The 21239-nt window shown below is 31.3% G+C and overlaps 1 protein-coding gene across 2 annotated transcripts in view; it reads left to right on the plus strand.

The window, feature by feature from the left end:
* The window catches only part of Ctu1 (Cytosolic thiouridylase subunit 1), a 74957-nt gene extending 54091 nt beyond the window's left edge, over positions 1 to 20866 (plus strand). For both annotated transcript variants that reach the window (XM_085817002.1, XM_085817003.1), the window contains exons 11-14: positions 113 to 172; positions 1771 to 1858; positions 17843 to 17879; positions 20639 to 20866. In XM_085817002.1, the coding sequence (XP_085673128.1) occupies positions 113 to 172; positions 1771 to 1858; positions 17843 to 17879; positions 20639 to 20698 (245 nt within the window). In that variant the 3' untranslated portion in view covers positions 20699 to 20866. The remainder of the gene's footprint in view (positions 1 to 112; positions 173 to 1770; positions 1859 to 17842; positions 17880 to 20638) is intronic.
* The last annotated feature ends 373 nt before the right edge of the window (positions 20867 to 21239 follow it).

The raw sequence follows: 21239 nt of genomic DNA on the forward strand, positions 1-21239 counted from the left end.
ATGATTGTATTATAGTATTTTTAAGGAAATACAAATAGTTTCAACAGTTTCAAGTAATATAAATATTTTTCGGTTATTTTCATTTAATTAACTTTTTCATCCTTTATGCTAGATATAATACATTCTGGTGAATGCATGAGGCTGAATGAAGAAATCAGGCTTCCTGTTCAGGGTGAGTATAAATGAATGTCAAAATTAACAGTAAGATCCTAAATGAGTGTTTAAAGTAGAAAAAAAGAAGCATGCTACCTTCATGTTTAAATTATATAAAAATATACATTCGTTTGGCATTTATTTCTAAAGAAACATTTAATCATTTATTGAGATAATCTGTTATGGTTTCATCCTTTTTACGTTTACATAAATGTGAATTGGGACAAAATTCAACCTTAGTTCTGGACTAAATTGGAACCTGATTCAAGTATAGCTGTATCATAAAATCCACTGAAACTTTTATTATGGAACCTGTGCAAAAAATAAGGTTAAATTTTGCTTTTGCTGTCATTAGTTATAATGTTTTATTTTTTTCTCTCAAATATTATTAACACATTCGCTGCCACCAAAATTTATATATCCATCCTCAGAAGCCGAATTTAAAAAATTGTTTTAATGATTAAAAACGTTCCTAATATTTTAATAGTAAAGCTAGAAAAAAAGAAAAACCTTTTATTTTCGTGTTTAGTGTAAAAAAATTTCGGACGCTCTAGAGCGTCAGTGGCACCTCACGTTCAACTTATTATCTGTATGCTACTGACGCTCTGGCGCGTCTCATCATTTTTCTGCGAAATTATTGACACATTATATAAAGTCACAGTTTAAAAGAAATAAAATGTTTAATTGGATAAAGAGAAGTGAATATTTATGAAAAATTATAAAATGTAACAGTAAAACATAAATATGTATAAATGTAAATGTAAGATTATAAAATGTAACAAATATTGTATAATATACATAAATAACATAATAGAAAATGAAAAAAAAATTAAACTTATTGCAAACAAAATGTCAGTGTAGAACAGTACTGCATAAATATATTATCACTTATGGTATATTTCACAGCAATTCAAGCAATATCCTGGCTTGTCGGGACAGTCACGGCACTCATACGTAGTGTCCGTGCGTCTGCCTTGAGAGGAACAAGATGTACACCTTTTTCTTTGTATTTTGGTTTTACCAGGTGCAAGTTCTCTTTTCTGAAGAGTATGTCTGAGATTCTTGGGAGTCGGCTTTTGTTCGTCTGTTGATGGCAAAAGTGATTTTACAACGTTCAGTCGGTACTCGTAAAGTGATATTTTTTTCCCGTAATCTTCATCGTCTACGTTGTCATAATCAGAAAGATCACTCTTTTCTAGTAATTCTAATATTTCGGCATCAGTCAGTTTTTTACTTACTTTCCTTTTCTTAGGCTGTGAAGGTCCTGCAATACTTGTACTGTCCGCCATTTTTAAAAATGCACAAAAAAAAAAAAAAAAAAAAAAAAAAAAAAAAAAAAAAAAAAATTAAACACAAAATTTAAAAACCACGCACTGAAAATATAAAAATAATGCTTCACTAACGTGCCACAAAAACCTCATCATTCAACCTCCAAATCCGAACTAAAACTAAAGCAGTTTACTTATCATACTCGATTGTCGCCCCAGAGCGTCACCGGCATGGGAGGTAGCGCCATGCTGACGCGCCAGCGCGTCAGTGGCAGCGAATGTGTTAAAGCAGTTAATTGTACTGAAACACAAATAAAAATATTTTGCTAATACTCCATATCTGTATTAGGCATTTGTCGTAGTTGTGGTTCCATATCCAGCCAAGTAATTTGCAAAGCTTGTGTGATGTTGGAAGGACTGAATACAGGACAGCCAGGGTAGGTTTTCATTTCATTCTAATAAGAAAAAAAAAAAGAAAAAAAAAAAAAAGCAGTGGGCTAATTTAAATAAAATGTATTTACAATTAATATTCATTCTACAAATTTGCAAGAAAACTCTGTTTTATTTTTACATGTGTTTAAATTTAGGGGAAAAAAAAAAAAAAAAAAAAAAAAAAACTGATTTTTATCTGTTTTTGTAAAACTAGATCTAGATTTTAGTTTTAAAATCCAAATAACAGCTTCAAATGATTAATTCATTTGTGAATAGAAAGTGTTTTTATCATATAAATCAATTCAATGAAATAAATTAAGATAACATGGCTATTTTTTAATTCTTATTCTCACCCTAAACCAAAAGTAACTTTAACTTGCTTTGCAAAGTTTTTATTATTACTGAATTATACAATTTATTATTATTTCTTCTTCTCTCTCAAAGAATTTAACTAAAAATATTTCTAGCAGTATTATAAATCAATAAGTGATCAATCTTTAAAAATTCAATGTAATAAAGCATGCATAAAGGCTAAAAAAAGATAATAAAATATTTTTAGGTAAAAATAAATAATAGTTAGTAAAATGATTAAGATCCAAGTAAAAAACTGTGGGCTGTTGCTTCTTTTTCAATTATAAATGCAATTCAGATGCAAATTAATACATTTTGTATTATAGAGCATGTTCAGCAGTGGTTGAATGTATAAGACTACTGAACACAGTTTAGTCTGACTTAGGTTTAAATCTTGGTAAATATGTATTTTTCTTATGTGTAAGATGAATGCCAGCCTGTTTCCCTTAAAAATTCCTCTATGAAAGCATCCCTTCTCTTAGGCTAATAGTCATCATGTGCTCTGCCTGTCAGTCAACCAATCAAGTCTACTACGGAGCAGATAATTTCATAGTTGAAATGATATGTAATTTTTAAAACAAGAAACAAATATACATTTCTCGATGAAACATTGGTTGTCACTGAATTAAAAACTATAGAAAGAAGTTTAAAATGCAAAAACACTTATGTTTGATTTATTTTAAATGCCATATACTGGAATCCTTAATATTAATTTTATCACTGTTGCTAAGATTATAGAGGCTCAAACAGTGGCCAAGTGATTAAGACCCTGAATACTGGTAGTTCGGCCTGACTTAGGTCTGATTCCAAGTGAACAGGTTGGTTGCATGTTTGATTTTCATGGTTTTTTCCCATGTGTAATGTGAATATGAGTCAATTTCAATTAAAATATTCTCCATGAAGGCATCCCTTCTCTTAGGCAAAAATCTGTCATGGCTTTGCTATATTCAAAATAACTTTTCGTAACCTAAGATTATAGATGTATAAAAAATTCTGGAGCAAATTGTATAATCTGTAATTGCAGTGACATTCTGCAAACAGACAAAGATATTCCAACCTCTAAACAAAGAATCAAGCTAATAATTAAAAACTAGCTTTCAAAAAGCACCAGGCTCAAAAGGCATCGATAATCACATTATAAAATTAATCAGTCAAGGTCATCCTGACATAATCTGTAGTGCTCTCAATCATTGTATAGAACTCTCGAGTTTTCCTATTTGCCTGAAAATTGGCAATATCATATTCTTCAATAAGAAGAATAAAAGCTCTGATCAAAATAAATCTTGTCATCTGATAAATCTTCTCCCAGCCTTAGGAAAAATTTTGGCAAAATGTCTGACTGGCTGCCTAAAATTTCATGTTTACAACAAGAACTTAATAAGTAATAATCAGTTTGGGTTTTAAAGTGTAATTTCAACAAGTCATGCAATTAATTCCGCTCTTCAACAAGTCAAAAAACAACGAAATCAACTTACTTCATTCTGCAGTAATATGTCTTGACTTAAAAGCAGCTTTTGATTCTTTGTGGTAGCCAACAGTTTTTAAAATCTCTGCACTACTTTAAGTGCCTTCAAAATTTATTCCTAATTATACTTCAGAAACAGAAAATGTATGATTCTTTACAACTGTGACGTTATGTGTGATCAATTCAGAGGATATCTCCAGGGGATTTGCATGAGTGCAGATCTCTGGAATATCCGTTTCAACAGAATGATTGCCAGCAAACCACTAACAAATTGTCATTTTTGCAGACAGTATTGCTTTTATTACAATTGGATATACTGGAGGCATTTTGCAGGCTAATTGTAATGAAACATTTCAACTATTTAACCAACTTTGCAAAATTCAAAAACTGCAAGTATCTCAAGTTTTAGTAATCCATGAGCCAGGGCAAAACAAAACTAAAGAATTAGCTTTAATAACTAATAATCGAAAGATCAAATCTGTCATATAACTTTGTGAGTACCTTGGGTTAACAATTGACAAGAAATTCTGCTGAATTCCTCATCTACAAAATATTAAACTTCAAACAGCATCAGTAGCTAACTGTGTATGAAGCATGCATGATAGAACTGAGGCTTAAACAGGGATTCTTTTAAAAACAGTTATACCAAAAATGGTAAATTTGGGTAACCAATGGTAGTGAGAAAGATTAAATGTTTGAATTCAGTTCAAAGACCTTTTACTCTTTGCATTACTTAAATGTATTGCATAACTGCAAATCTAGCTCTTGATACTTTAGCTGGTACTCTTCTACTATCAATCAGTGCAGAAATGGAAAGCATCTACATGAAAGTCCTACAACTTAACCAAGCTGCAGAATAATTCAACAGTCAAACCTTTCTGTCATCCAACTATGAAAAGAAAAATAATTCTGATCTTATTCATCAAGCTCTTCACTTCAACAAAGTAAAATTACATATGTCTGATTGAAATTCAAGTAGTTCATCTCTAATTGTATATACTAATGGATCAAACAGTGAAGAAAAAATTGATTCAGCAGTCTATTTTAAAATTGACCCTTCAAATATTATCAAATAAAAAGGTCATCTCCATAATAGTTTTTTTCCAGGCTGGCTTGTCAGCAATAAAAGCAGTGATTGATATGGCCGTTCTTGAAAATCTCAATGAATTCACCATAAAATCTGACTCCCAGGCAGCTGTTTTAATGATTAAGAATCCCTTATTTTTCTGTCCATTGGCTTCCGACATAAATTCTCTTTTTGCTTTAATTCCAAGCTACAAAATTTAAATTTCATGGATCAAAGGGCATAGTGGCCTTTTGGTAATAAACAGGCAGATGAACTAGCCAAAGAAGAAGCTCTAGCTCTTAATCAAGGTGGTATTAAAATCACCATTCCATGGTGTTCAAATTTCAAATACCAACTAAAACAACTTGCTTCAAAATAACAGGACACAGACTCTTCTCCACCTATTTCTATGCAAGAAATGTGTATGTGGGGTCATGCCCCTTAACTGAGGTTAATCATAGAAATCCCACAAACTGATCTTTTGGCATTCCATTTCTAATTAAACATAAACTCGATCTTTTGGCATCCAAAAATTTCTAATTAAACATAAACATCAGCACCCAAAGTTTCAAAAAATTATGCAATGATTCTCTTCCTATGGCGTAGATCTTTGTCAAGTATATATTCCTCATGCTGCATAAATTTAATGAACTTTTACTTCCTGTGAATATGTTCAAAAGAGTTTATCTGTTATTTTTGTTACATCAAAACTATGTTCACTTTAATATGTAAATTTCAAATTGTGTTGAAACTAAATTGTAATTTATGTCCTACATCATTATTTTTAATAAATATTGGATGCTGAGTATACTGTGGGACTGCAAGATGCACCATAATAAGTAAACTCTAGATGCTTTGGAAAGCTTTAGTTGCTCATCTCCTCCACTTTTCTTTGCAAAATCTTATGAAGCTTGCAGATTTTTTTTGGGGGGGGGAGGGTAGTTAGTATGGGAAGGCGTTACCAGTTGACCCATGATACATCACTGGTGTCTTTCATACCTGTACCTATGTTGAGAAATAAAAGAAAAAAGTCTGTTTGGAAAAGAGAGCATGGTCTAATTAAAGCAAGCAGAATAATAGTTATGGAAATAAAATAAAAATAATAAAGTGATAAATTTTAAGGTGTTTGTCAAGTTTTATTTAAGAAAAGTTAACTATTATTGATTGTGCTTAAATAATCATCCAGCATTGACACCTTAATATTATTAGGGTTACAGCTGGAATAAAATAATACTTTTATTATAATGTTTTTAAAGTACCTTAAATTATAATATTTGTATACATATAACTGCAGACGGATGTATGCTATTGGCATCCAGAACGCAACACCATAAAGAAATAGAGATATCCAAACCATATTTTCTGAATAACAGCATAAGGTACAAAAGTGAATTAATTAAAAATTTTAGCCCAATATCTATTTCACAAGACAAAGAAATCGGTGTGTAGCAGCCATGACAGGTAATAATGTCAATATGCTATTTTCACATATTGCTGTAGTTCTGATATAGTTCCAGGTAATATATGTGGGATCACTTGTTCGCCAGTCATAAAGTATGCTTGTTCATTGGCTGGCCATATTGGAAGAATGTGTGGACCATGACAGCAGTGGGATCTGGTGAACAATGAAAATTGCATATTTCTTACAGTTGTGCTTTGCCTTCTTGAAATTCGGCTGCAGGCAAATCTTGAACTAAAGGGAGGACAACAGGCTTCACAACTTCAGAGATGTAGCTATGACTGTTAACCCTTTGACGCGTGCGATATTATTTTTATAATTTTTTTAACTAAAAGCTCTAGAAATTGAATATTATGATCCTAGAGACAAGTTATCAGGACTTGTATTCCTCTTTACTTGCTTTGGAAACATGAACTGTCCTGACTCGGAACAGGGAGCTTACTCAAGCTATGTTCAATAAATTTTGAAGTAGACAATACACACAGGAAGGGTATACGAAACCTTTTATTTTTCTATCTTTACAGAGATTTCCGGAACTTCGGAATACAGAGACCAACCACTTGTGGTCTGAACGTAAGAAAATAAAAAAATACTAACTAAAACTCTAATTAAAACTAACTTTGGATTAATATACAAGTGCCTAATTTTAAGATTGGCCGTTATTTAACAAAATCCGTATGTAGTACAGAGAGCTGCTAAAACTACGATACGTTTGAAATTATCAAGAGGACTAAACCTCTGGCCCTGAAGGCAACCAGCAACCGAGTAAAACTACTATGGCAAGCTGCCTGCTTCTAATAACTCCTTCCTCTCTCTTGCTTGGCAAAAAGTCACAACTTAAGTACTTGGCGTTAGCAAGACAAATTTGCATAAATAAGTTAAAGCTTTTAATTCTGGCCGGAAGTAGAAAATAAGAAGTGATAGTAAAGATTTAAAATAAAATAAACGTTAGTAAAACTTAGGATCCTTACATATTTCCCGCCAGAGTTAATTAGTTTGAAGCTGATGTCTAAAGCGACCTTGTTGAAAACTTTTAGTTCTAGAATCTAACGCAAGGCCAATCTTCTACAAACATTTCTCTCTAGAAACTAGAAATTAAAAAGTCGTTTTTACATTATCAACTCCATGGACAAGTAATTTTCAGCTGTACTGCATCTATAAACAGGAGTTTCTTAGTTGAAATCTGGTTCCTTCCAGAGATCTGGAAGGAAAACTAGTTTAATGAAATGTTACACAATCAAATGGCAAGTAACATGAATATTTATATTTCTCTTTTAAAATCTTATTTCATTCATGACGTTATTTAATTATCTCCTCGTGCTCTCTGACATGTGTTGTAAGAAAAACACCAAACACGAGCGTGTCTATGTACAAGTGTTTAACACTACCGCCTGCAATCAAAACACTAACATGTTAAAATTCAACATAACAAGACCTCAGAACACACCTTATATTCATCTCTAAACCCTGAGGTACTATTCTGAAAGTGGCTAACTCTGAAGTGTAGCGTCACAGAGCCTAACTACATTCATTCAACCTTTAACACATATTCACAATAATTTTCTCTTTTTACAGTCACACGAATAAGTTAAAATTTTTTGGCATTACTTTTTTTTTAACATATCACAGTATTTCTTAACGCTTAAAATAACAGTTCACATTGTATATAAGAACATATTAACATGCCATTAATTTTACGCATTTTAAAACATACGTTAGTAGTACATTGTTAACTTCTATTCTTTTCCAAGCAAGTGCCAATTCTTCTACATTGAAATACTACATTTCAAAAGTCTTTCAGACTAAAACTTAGTTCTTGCCAGAATCTTTTAAATAAAATTTTATACAATACTGCCACTCTATAATTTTTTCTTTATTCTTATCGTACCGATATGGTTTGTTGCGAACTGGCAGTGAATCTCCTGTGTCGATACTATGGTTAGTAACTTGAGTAAATCCGGGAATATCACTAAATAACGAAGCAAATTCACTTACCACTTGTCGAATTTTTTGTTGCTCTTCCTTAGGCAGGTGGTTGAGGTTTAATGTGGGTGGTTCTCTTTTTTCTTCCAGAACTGGTTGCATGGTCAGCTTAAGGGACGCTTGGTTGAAATCCAGTGTTGCTTCTGCCTCTGAAAGAAAATCTATCCCTAAAATGACATGTGCTTGTAAATTTTTTACGATAAAAAACATGATCCTTACTTGCTCATCCTTAATGCGAATATATAATGGTATTTTACCTATGCATTTGCATCTTTCTTCCTGCATAGCTAACACTGTCGTATTATCCGAATTATATATTCTGTATCTACGGAAGTACTTCTTAAAAAAATCTTCTGCCACACAGGAACACTGCGTGCCTGTATCCAGGAGTGCGGTGGCTGGGATGTTGTTCACCAAAACTTCAATCTTTGGAAGAGTCAAATTTTTCACAATAACTGTATTTAACTTGAAGGAAGAGGGGTTTTCTTGGCCTTCGGATTTCCGCACCCTCCCGTCAGCAGAAATCTGTTTTAGTTTAAATTTTCTTTCTTCCTTTCCATGCCTTCCTTCTTTTTCCGCTGGCCTTCAGACTTTTTTTCTGACTTACTATTGAACTGTTGACGTGTGCCGGTTGTTTTTGGATACTCAGGTTTCCTTGCCCACTGATTCGATTTGCTTCCGTAGCCGTGTTCTTGCCTTTGCTGTGGTCTTGGCGCACCAAATTGTCTTCGTTGCTCATACTGGCATCTTCTTTCAAAGTCCGCCGTTCTTCTACTTTCAAACTGGATTGCTAGCTCAAATAACTTTTCCAGTGTAGTCGCATTCCTTAAATCAATAAAGTCTTGTACTTGGGGAAGTAACCTCGGCAAAATCACTTGGATTATCTCAGGATCCAGATGGCTTCCATACAAGAGTTTAAAGATGTGAATTTTTCTTAAAATAAAGCTTGAGAGATTTTCAATTCGTTGCTGGTATATGCTGAAAGTTCCGCTTCTAATTTTGAACGATTTCTTACGACGGGGAAGGCTTTTACTAAGGCAGTCTTGAAATTTTCGTAAGTATATGTGGGGCTTCCCGCTTGACCCAAGAGGTTTCTGCCTATACATTTGAACCAATTAAGCGCTTGGCCCCTCAAAGCGCTGGTAGCTAAGGTGACTTTCTGGAATTCATGGACTGGATACAGCATGAAGTGGTCATCCAATTTTTCCAAAAAACTGGTTACCGGTGAGTTTCCATTGAAGGTTGCTTCTGGTTTCATCGATGCGCGCATGATCTGGACGATGTACCCAAATCCTTCCAGGGCGGCAGCTGGCATTTCTGGATTCTGAGCCCCTTCTGCAGGCACCACAGGTTCTTCTTGAAACTCGGGCATGGTTATTCTTCTTCGTCGGGCGCCACTATCAGGACTTGTGTTCCTCTTTACTTGCTTTGGAAACATAAACTGTCCTGACTCGGAACAGGGAGCTTACTCAAGCTATGTTCAATAAATTGTGAAGTAGACAATACACACAGGAAGGGTATATGAAACCCTTTATTTTTCTTATCTTTACAATGATTTCCGGAACTTCGGAATACAGAGACCAACCACTTGTGGTCTGAACGTAAGAATATAAAAATACTAACTAAAACTCTAACTAAAACTAACTTTGGATTAATATACAAGTGCCTAACTTTAAGATTGGCTGTTATTTAACAAAATCCGTAGTACAGAGAGCTGCTAAAACTACAATACATTTGAAATTATCAAGAGGACTAAACCTCTGGCCTTGAAGGCAACCAGCAACCAAGTAAAACTACTATGGCAAGCGGCCTGCTTCTAATAACTCCTTCCTCTCTCTTGCTTGGCAAAAAGCCACAACTTGAGTACATGCCGTTAGCAAGACAAATTTGCATAAATAAGTTAAAGCTTTTAATTCTGGCCGGAAGTAGAAAATAAGAAGTGATAGTAAAGATTTAAAATAAAATAAACGTTAGTAAAACTTAGGATCCTTACAAAGTAATATATGAATTAAAAAAATCTACTCTTGCCCATTGTTCTGTGGGTGGTGGTCGCACTGTGAAACCACCGCGCATCTAGGACTTTGAAACTTACTGAGGTAGTAGGGAAAAAATCCTACCTTTCTCCATGCGCGTTTCCAATAAATGATGAAATTTACGAATTTTTTTAAAAAACGTATGTAGGAATTGCATAACATATATTTTTTTACATTATTTTACAAAGTAAATTATCAGAAAAAATTAAAAAGTAAACTTTTATGTTATTTTTCTATAGCAGTGAAAATATAAGTACCTACATTATAAGGACATTTGGCTAAATGGATTAAAAAACTCAGTAAAATAACGATTTAAAAAAAAAAAAAAAAAGACTTTTTTTTTTATTTTTAATTTTTATTTTAAAGAGCACATATTTTTTGTGACACTGTGCAAATATGTTTTGTCTTTTTGGTACATGCATAAACCCACCTTGTACGTTTCTCACATGTATCTTCTTGTATGAGGTTTCTTCCTTGTGGTACAAAATGTACACTGCCTGTATCTAAATTTCACTGGTATATGTCCAGTGTTATTTAGTTTCTTTTCATTTGGCACATGAAGTTTGTGGTTTTTTTATGTTAATGAGGGGGGATTGGTCTTTTTGGCTTTTGTACGGATCATTTGTTTCCCATTCATACTTATTTTATTCGTATTTCGTCCCAAAATATTCAGAAAATATTTTTAATTTAAATAAAACTTTATGCAATTTCTCTTTTTAACTATAGGAAAGTATATTTACATTAAATTTAAACCACAGGAAATAATTTATAAAATCACAATACTAGTTTGGGGAGCTAGTGTGTTGAGGTCAGAGAAAAGTCTCTGGAAAAGAAAGACCTTTTCACTGGGCAGGTGCATGTATTGTTTAGTAATAAAATAACTCTGTGGTTTCAAAGCCCTTTATCTATATCCGGGTAAAAATAAACATTCCTATTTGAAAAGCAAGCAAACGCCAGTGGTTTCAAGGCGCACTATTGAGCCTCTAGAGGATTGTAAGCATTGTGACAGAATGCTCTAGTGGCGCAGTGGTCGCACCCTGAAACCACATAGCAAATGCCATACATATAGAGGTTTACTTTTATATATGAAGTTTAATTACTGCAATTTTTTATTGTTTATTATAGAAATCATGATGTGCGATGAATAACTTTTGAAATTTAAAGTTGTTTATATCAATTAAAAGGAAGCTATTTTGTCTCATTGAATACGAATTTTAAAAGGCATTGTTTTGAAGTACTAAGACCTAAAACATGTAAGATTCTGCAGTTATTTTGTGTTATTTAGAGGTAAAAGATCAGTAATCAATTGATTTTCACTCAAAATTTTCGGAATGAAGAGGAGAAAAAAATTTGGAAATTGGTGGTTTCAAGGCGCGACCACCGCACGTCAAAGGGTTAAACATGGTGGCAACTAAACATGTGTGGGAATAGAATTCAGTGGCACCCCAAAACATAACTATATGACAGTGCATAATGCAAGGTCGTAATGTCTGTCACCACAGATACAGGTGGTATAAATGAATGGAACATCAGAATTTCACCATTGATCATACAGTCTAGCTGCATTAACTGTGTAATTCAATACTACTCCAATTTTGATGGAGAGTACCCTAGGGAATGCTCCAAAGGTCCACTTGAAAGGACTTCCTTCCAGTTTGCCAATATTTTAAGTGCACTGATGCTGCACGGTTATACACTTACAAACATCTATGCCTTCTTCAGAATTTGTACGACAGCCAATATCTTCACTACTGCAGCCAAATATCCTGTGATATAACCAGATACATGCAGATTTTGCTTCTTTACAGTTTTTTTTTAATGATACTGGAATCAAGCAATACAGCAACCATTTCAAGGATTATCAGACATATTTGCCTCTTCTTTGGGAGTGAAAAAAAAAATGTCTGCTGTGAAGGGAGGAAGGATGTCTGTGTTTATGACAAAAACAATGGGTCGAGCAAAGTGAACATGAATGTTGTACTATCTGTTGAGGATAATAATAATAAAATGTGAAAAATTAGGGTATTAGAATTTTAAAAGTATTAGGAAGGACTAGATTGGAATTAATGTTGTTTATTAAAGAAGATGTGGTTAATTAGAGAAGTTAAATTTTTGTGAATGTGGGAAGCTTCAAGGAATTCTGATTCATGAACTGAAAAAGCTTATGGATAATTTTTGCTTATTTGAAGTCAGAATTGTTTTTAAGTTTCTAGCTATGATTAACCTGTAGAGTCAATATTATTATTATTATTTCAATGCAGGAAACATGAAAAATATGCAATGTTCTTGCAAGGACTCGAACCCGAACCTTTCAAATATGCGCTGAGTGTACTACCATTACAGCAATAAGTCATAGAAGGATTGAGAAAATACCATATAAACTATAAAAAATTTATTTATTTCTCTTTTTTGGGCATAAAATTCATGTTCCTCCTTTACGAATAATTTTAATACTCTTTTAGTTTGACAAATATATCTTAAACCACGCTAGAAAAATATGCTAAATATTTCTCAAATAAAGTTAAGAGGCGAAATCTTTGAGAATTGAACAATGAATTTTCCTGATAATTGAAAAAGGCCTGAAAGTTGAATTTCTGGAGAGTCTCTGCTATTTTGTAACTGATTGAAGGATGAAATGGAATGGTGACTGGGTTATCGATGTTATTTTTGACAGCAGAATGTTTCCTTTGATGGCAAGGTGAAAATTTTTTTAAAGCTTTAGCAGTGACCATAGGAAAATTGACACTGTCAGTGACAACTGATTTGAAATCATTGAATCCTTTAGAATGCAGAGATTCTGATGAACAAACTTTGAGAGAAAAATATGTATAAGGGTGAAAAAAAGCCATTTTTGCTTAGCAGGATAATATTATTTAGCATGAGAGGGTAAACAAATGGGTAAATTATTACAGTAAACAATGAAATCAAATTTGATACAGATTAAGACACAATAACATGCCGAATAAATACTAATTCAGAAGTCAAACAACAAAAATCAGCGTTATATTTACAAAATTTTCACAGGACTACCTTTGATGGTTTTACCGAACCACCATCCTCAGCTGCAAAACCGCAAATGAACAAGATAGGAAATAATGATTAAATAAGATAAGAAAGCCTGGACAAGAATAAGCAAGTGGCGCCATTTGTTGGTGAAACCAGAACTAAAACATAATTTCTTTAAAGGCCGAAGGAAAATTTGGATTGGAATTAGGATCGTTAACTAGAACAGAAAGATTTTTATGAATGTGAAATGCCTCTAGAAAATCCAGTTCTCGAATGGAAGATGTTTTTTGAACAATTTTGGCAGCAGAAAAATTGAAAGTGTGATTTTCGGACCAACAATGTTGAGCAACAGAAGACTTCTGTGTTTCCTTTTTTCTAACACATGCCTCATGTTCCTTGATGCAAAATTTTAAGGCTCTCTTAGTTTGGCCAATGTAAATTAAACCACACTGGTAAGGAATCCTATAAATACCCCAGGAATTCATATCCGGAATGGGGTCCTTGAGTATGGAACTCGGAATTTTATTGATGGGAGAATAAATGACCCGAAAGTTAAATTTTTGCAAAATATGTGCAGCTTTATAGCTAACTGATGGAAAGAAGGGAATGACAACAGAATTTTTTATTATCTCCTAAAATAAGAGTGTGCCTTTTTGTGTGTTGAGATGAGAATTTTTTAACTGATTGATTAATAATGTTGGGTGAAAAGCCCCTGTCAATAGCTATTGCTTTTAAATAATTTAGTTCTTCATCAAGGGCTAGTTTGGAGGAGCAAACTTGAAGAGCACGGAAAACATAGGAATAAAATGAAGCTAACTTTTGTTTAGTCGGATGACATGATTTAAAGTGTGGTGGAAGGCAAACCGATGAAGGTTTACGGTAAACCGTAGTGCTGAAGTTGGATGTGTTACGTGTGACCAGAATGTCGAGAAACGGAAGATAATTGCAAGTCTCAAGTTCAAAAGTGAACTGAATAGCAGGATCAATAGAATTCATTGTTGAAAGAACTTTATTTAAATCATTTTTATTACCTTCAAACAGGGTAAAAGTATTGTCTACGTAGCGGAACCATGCCGGGAAGTTTAAGGTTTCAATTTATATATTTAATATTATATATCTATAGATGGAAGCAATAATACTGATGCAAAACTGTATCCAATTTTTTTTTTTTTTTTTATTTTTTATTTATTTATTTTTTTTTTTTTTTAAATCCAGAGTCATCAGAATTGGAGTGTAATTTACTTTCTGTCCCAACTTTAGAAGGATATTCAACAGGCTTTATAGCACAGCTAATTATTAAAGTTTTAAAAGAAAATGCAGTTCTTCGGATAATTGCTTAGCGCTTAGTGCCGACAATGCACCAGAAATGGTAGGCTTCAAGATTCATGTTGCAGATGTCTTAAAAAAAGAAAATTCAGATTTGCATATCATGAGGTGCACCTGTTACCTCTTAAATTTAGCAGTTGAAAAAGGAGCACCTTCTTTATGAATAAGTGTGGATGAACACATTGCTGATATTTATTATTATCTTGAAAAGGGAAGGAAAAATTGAAGCATTTCCAACAGCTGCATAATACTGAAATAAGAAAAAATTTTGGAAGTATGTATGTACACACTGGTTATCTATAATGAAATGTTTATCTAGAATCCTTGACCAATGGAACCCACTTCTTACACTTTTTAAAAATGCTTCTAGAGTTAAGATAAAAGGCTGTCTTGAAAGTTATAAAATACGTGAAGTAAATGGAGATATAGTTACTACTTCCACTGTTAAGAATAGGCAGGGAAAAAAAATTAAATAATTCCTACACCTTTGAGCAATTTAATTGATAATTCTCAAAATATAAGTGTAAAGCTTACCCAAAACAAAGCACTCCCCCTCCCCCCAAAAAAAATTGCTTGACAAGGGACACGTTTTCCAATTATTGTATGTTTATTTTGTGAAGAACGATTATTTATGTTTTTGTCTTTGGACCTTAACAAAACTTTTTTTTTTTTTTTTTTTTTTGTATGTTCCATTTTGCCATCATTAAATGTTCTTAACACAGTTCTACAGTGCAGAATTTAATTAATTCATGTTTTGTTCCCAATGATTAGTGATTTGGTTAAAGTAGTATTTAATGAATTGAAGTATTTTTCTGTTAAAAGGCACATATAATATACAGTCAAAAGTCGTTAATCCGGACTCGTCGGGACTTCGGCGATTCCGGATTATAGATCATCAGTTTAAATCTCGTAAGATGGCATGCAGAAATTCTAAAATTAAAAATATGAAACCGTAATTTATGAAATAAAGAACAATTATGATCTAAAGGGTATCAAAATTTGCAAAAAGAAAAAGCTTAATATTTATTTGTTTACTTTATTAAACATTTCTTTTAATGTAAGTTGTTTAAGTTGCTTCCTTTCATGTGATAATACTTTCTCTTTAATTCTATTAAACAGACATAATTTCTTGTTCAGTTACAAAGTTCCGCTGTTCAAGTCCTATAATTGCTGTGTCAAGAACACCGACTAATTTGTCAATCGAAATTTTTTCGTTTTCAATAACCTCTGTCACTTTTCTTTGCTATCCGAAGCGAATTATAATGACGAGGAACTTGTTTTAAATCATATCAAAGACGGAGCATATCGAGATGAAATACTACATTTGGTAAGGAATTATAAGCCAAATAAAATAAAAACATCTGCGCTGAAGATAAGGATAGTGCTGACAGATCAACTTCCAATTCATTACGCGCCCGCCGCGGCGTTCTCCCCGCCGAGCAGCGTGAAATTGATAAACAGATTTTGGATTTCAAAACATACTTTCGCTTTAGATCCTTTACACATTAACAAATATATATCGGAAATTCTATTTGATATAATCGAAAGTTTAAGCTTACTTTTATAAAATTGCTCTTACAGTCTGCAAAAAATAATAAGCCGGATCCAATTCGAAAATTAAGGAACAACGCAATCGTCAACATTAACTGAAATAGATAATTAGATAATTTTAGCTTATACGTCCATTATACATAAAACGCGCACGCGAAAACGTATTCTGCACTTGCGCACACTCATATGCGCAGTCGTAAAAGGTCTTACGCGCATGCGTAAACGCCTATGCGCATGTGTCAACGCGGCGCATGCGCAGAAAGTTTTTAGTTTTGAGGTCCAGATTATAGATCATTCCGAATTATGGGTGTCCGAATTAACGACTTTTGACTGTATATATAATTTTACATGCAAGTATTTTTATATTATTCATATTTAAGAATTAGTAACTGAACTTTCATATATTAATTAGTTACTATTTAAAGTTAATTCATTATTAAAAAGTGTATTTTTCTTATATATACTTTAAAAATTCATTTTGTAATCAAGAAAAGTCTCCTGATTTTATAGTGTTGTAGGTTGATAACTATGATGTCTACTTTAAAAGTTTTGTTTAGTAAATCACTGAGGTCAAAATAGCTGTATTTATCTTTAGGATTTCACATGCAATTAAGTAGATAATATTATTTAAAAAAATTAAGTCATTATTACTGAAAATCCCTTTAAGCATATGAAAGTACGTTTTGGTATTATCTAAATACAAGTAACACCTGAAAGAACTGATGAACAATAGTAAATTTATTTTTAATTTTTATGCAGTAATATTGAAAAAAATATTTTCATTTAGCATTTTTATGAATTAAGTGTAGTTTTGTCTTGTTTATTATTTTTTAGCTCTGCAAAGAAAATAAATGTTGTCTACTGTGTATTTCTATTAATATTCCTGATAACAAATTTTAAAATATATTAAAATAGAGCAAGTTAAATGCAAAACTTTTGAATGTTTCCCTCCCCAACCAAAACCTGTAAATGAATTGAAATGTACTAAAAATTTCCTAATCGAGAAATTTGACATTAGATAACTTGTTTGTATTTCATGTGACTTTTTTAATTTTTCGTTTGCAAAACTATTTGTGGAATGTCAGTTTTATTTTATTTAATTCTGCCATTTCTAGACTACTTCTGTACACAACTAATTTTTTTTTTTTTTTTTTTGTTTTTGTTTTTACGCACACTTCAGTTTATTTATTTATTTATTTATTTATTTATTTTTTTTGCACATTTAAAATCTGTTGTAAAGTTATTTGATTTGTATACATATACTTAGCGTATAATAAAAACTCCAACTCCAAAAATGTTATTTTATTAGTTAACTGACTCACCAGCGGCCAAGCGGTAAAGTCACTGAATACTGGTAGTTCAGTCCGAGGTTCAAATCCCGCAAATGGGCTGGCTGCATGGGCGTTTTCGTGGTTTTTCCCATGTGTAATGAGTATAAAAGCCATTTCCCTTCGAAAGTTCTCCACGAAGGCGTCCCTCCCGTTAGGCAGATAGCCCACGAGGCTTTGCCATAATCACACACACACACAGAAATTTTATTAGTTAACTTTTTATCACGCTTGAAACTGAAATATTCGAACATGGAGAATATGGAATAGTTTAACATTTTTGTTGATTTGTTAAATATTTTTAGCATTAAATTTATCTGTTCTAATAAATAGTTTTTTCATTTCCCTATTAGTAGAATATTTTTTTTTTTTGTCATATTTGTTACCAGTTTTCTAACGTGTTTGCATTATTTTCTTATAGTTTGGGAGTGAAGAAAAGTAGTAAAGTGAAGGCAACGGTATACTATTATTTGTATTTGTATTTTTTTTTTTTTTTTTACTGTGCAAATAGTTTTTAAATGGGACTTGTTTGTATTTTCATGGTAATTTGTTTTGTTATTTAGGTTTTATTCTTAAATTATTAAAATATTTTTAAAAAAGCAAATGCAGAGACATTACAATTTTTAAAAGAATTAAAATAGCTTTTCAAAATAAATTATATTGTCTAACTTTTTTTAATATTTTATAAAAATGATAATTCAGAACTCGTTCATTTCATAACTGCAAAAATGAAAAAGAATTTGAATGTTTTCTAATGCAATAATTATTATTAATTTACCTTCAGAATCTAAGCTAATATTTAATAACTTGATTAATACTATCAGTGTTAGCAATATAATGTATTGTTTTTTCTTTTCTAAATTTTCATAATATTCTTATTAGTGTGCAAATCTGTTTGCTCTATTTTTAGCAACTATAGTCAAGTAAATTTTTCAAATAATTAGAAGCCATTTATTTTGAGTAATAAAATGCTGGATAGTACATTGAAAAATCTAAAACTGTTGGATTGATGCACATTTTAATTAAAAAATGGTTGATTGAGGGTAAGTGATGGAGGTCTTTTTTCTTCAAGAGGAGGGGAAGGAAATTACCTTTTTTTTTTAAATCTAAAATCAATTTTAGGCTTCTCCCTCCATTCAGATTTTACATTTGATGTTAGCATTTTTTCATTTCCATGTAGGAGTAGGGTTAATGTGTATATTATGCATTATTGTAAGGGGTAGATAATATTTATTTGGATATTCCAGGTGATTATATGCATGTGACTTCAAATGCTTGTCACAGGCCATAAGTTAAAGGGAAATTTCAATTCAACCATGCTTATGCATGCCATTTTCATTGTTTCTGAATTCCGTTGGACACTCTGTGGTTATATTTTTAATAACATATGGCTAAGAATGCTACCTTAAAAAAATTAAATTTAGAGCATTTAACTGATTTGAAATGACTTAAAAGTTTTTTTAGTATAATTTATATGATACTTTTTAAGCCCACAGGAGGAATAATATGACTGTTTCAGAATGTAGGAAAAGTATTCTCTAATGAGTATAGTAATCAAATACATAACATTGCCTTTCTTTCGAAGTTGTTGCTTTCCAAGCAGTGTCACTTAGTCATTGAAATAGCCAACCATATCACTGAAGTGCTGCTAAATTTTTAATGTGAACTATTGAAAATAAAATAAAAATATAGAAAATTGTTTCTATACCAAGTTTTGGTCATTATTATTATTATTATTTGTTCTTATAATCCATGAATGTTTCAATATATAAAATTTCAGGAATAAAAATTTAAATATGTTGGACTATATACACTTAAACAAATTGACAAAAATAGGAAAATTAATTATATTGAAAGGTTGGAATAAACTTCTCTCTGAGAATCATTTTCTTATCTATCTGATGGTATGAAGATTGAAAGTCTACAATGATTTGTTTAAGTGTTAAATGAGGATTTGTTCTGAAAATATGTTATGGTGCAAGGATTGAAATTCTGCAGAGATTAGCTTGATTGTCAGATAAAAAATCGTTTTGAAAATCTGCAGAATATTGTTTCATAAATTTTTTTTAAAATGTGTATCAAATTTTGAGAAAATTGCTGTTATATTTTTATTGCAAATATGTACATGCATAAAATTTCCAGAAAATCATCTCTTTAGAAATGGATCAAAAATGTATTTCAAAATTTGTGACTAGATAAAGCAACCCCAACAAAATTTGTGTAAATATTTTCTTGTGCACTTATTTAATTTTGCAATCTAGAGAAATTGCTTTTGTAAAATTTCTTGTTTTTATATCATTGTAAATCGCTTCAGTCCTGCTGTCACAATATTTACTGCAGTGCTTTCAATGTAAGTGTGTTACACACTATTGCACTTGTTTCAACATTAAAGGAAATAAATTAAGCTGTGTATTTCTTTAAAAATGGAAATGTAAATGAGTAAAACTAGTATATTTTATCAAAAGAAAAAGTTGTTAATTAGGTATTAAATAACATTTTAGATGAACTGATATGAAGTAAGGCCATATCTGAAGAATATTGATTTTAGTAAGCAAATGCGAGTATTCCAACAGATTTAAGGAAGCTTCCAAAATCATGTATTTCTTGGAAATCAGAAGTAAAATCTAATCTATGTTTGACCTTTGTTAAAAATCCTTTAACATATAGAATTAAAGAGGAAGTCCATAAAGAAATATTTGTGGTTAAAAAATGGAGGATTTTAATGTAAAAATTTAAAATATAAGAATTTCAGTTTAAGAGAATTTAACATTTCTAAAAAGGAAGGAAAAGAATAGCAGTCTTTCATCTATTAGTACTTACTTTTTTATGTTACATATTATGTGTAATACCAACAATAATTTAAAAAAGTGCATGTTCAACATCATATTTATACATTATGTTGTTAGTAACCAAGCATAACTAGAAAAGTTGAAGGATAATCTTTTCACTTTAACTTGAATCAAAGAAAATCTGAATCAGAGGGTATACTGCTATCTGCAGGCTACAGTTTTTAAATAACTTAATGTTTTTCATAATTTTGATAATGATAGCAATTTCTGGGCGGCTCATAGCAGGTATAGTTTATTTATAAGAATATATATTTTTGTAATTGTTCATATAGTATATTTTATCCATATCTTTATTTTAGAAATGATATAAAATGGTTTAAAAGTTTTTTTTTTTTTTTTTTTTTTTATATCCTTCTCAATTACCCTAGATTGAAAGTCTTTCAACACAGTGCAGCTCAGGAGGTTGTAAAGCAAAGTGCCAAACTTAACATAAAGTTTACAGTTGATGCTTAGCATGGGAATGTATATATTTTTAGAGAAACTCCTTGTAAAGGAAATGTATGAATGTAATATTAGTCTGTTATTTTTTACATATTAAATATTGAAAGTTAAAATGTAATGTTGTAAATAAATTGTTGTCACATTTGTTTGTATGATCATGTTGCTATTAGCCTGTTTAAAAAAAAAATATTTGAAGCTATAATAAATTTTATTAGTGTAGGTTTAAAACAATTTAGTTTTAATTCTGAATAACAGTAATGTAAATGAAAAATATATAGATATGTAGAAATTTTGTAGAACTGAAGCATACTGAAAAATTAAATAATTTTTATATATGAATATTAAAATGAAATGAGGTTTAACTTGAATAGCTTTGTATTTTATTTGAGATCTATAATACCTTAAATATTTGAAATAAATAGGGTCAAGATTGGAAAATTATGCTATATATCTTCACATCTGTATTTCAAAATCCATTCATATCTCCATTATATTAAATATATTTTCAATCTTTATTTCAATTTTTTT

This window comes from Stegodyphus dumicola, chromosome 5, assembly GCF_044657685.1.
Source record: "Stegodyphus dumicola isolate Sdum_Otavi_A_Nest chromosome 5, ASM4465768v1".
Taxonomy (NCBI): domain Eukaryota; kingdom Metazoa; phylum Arthropoda; class Arachnida; order Araneae; family Eresidae; genus Stegodyphus; species Stegodyphus dumicola.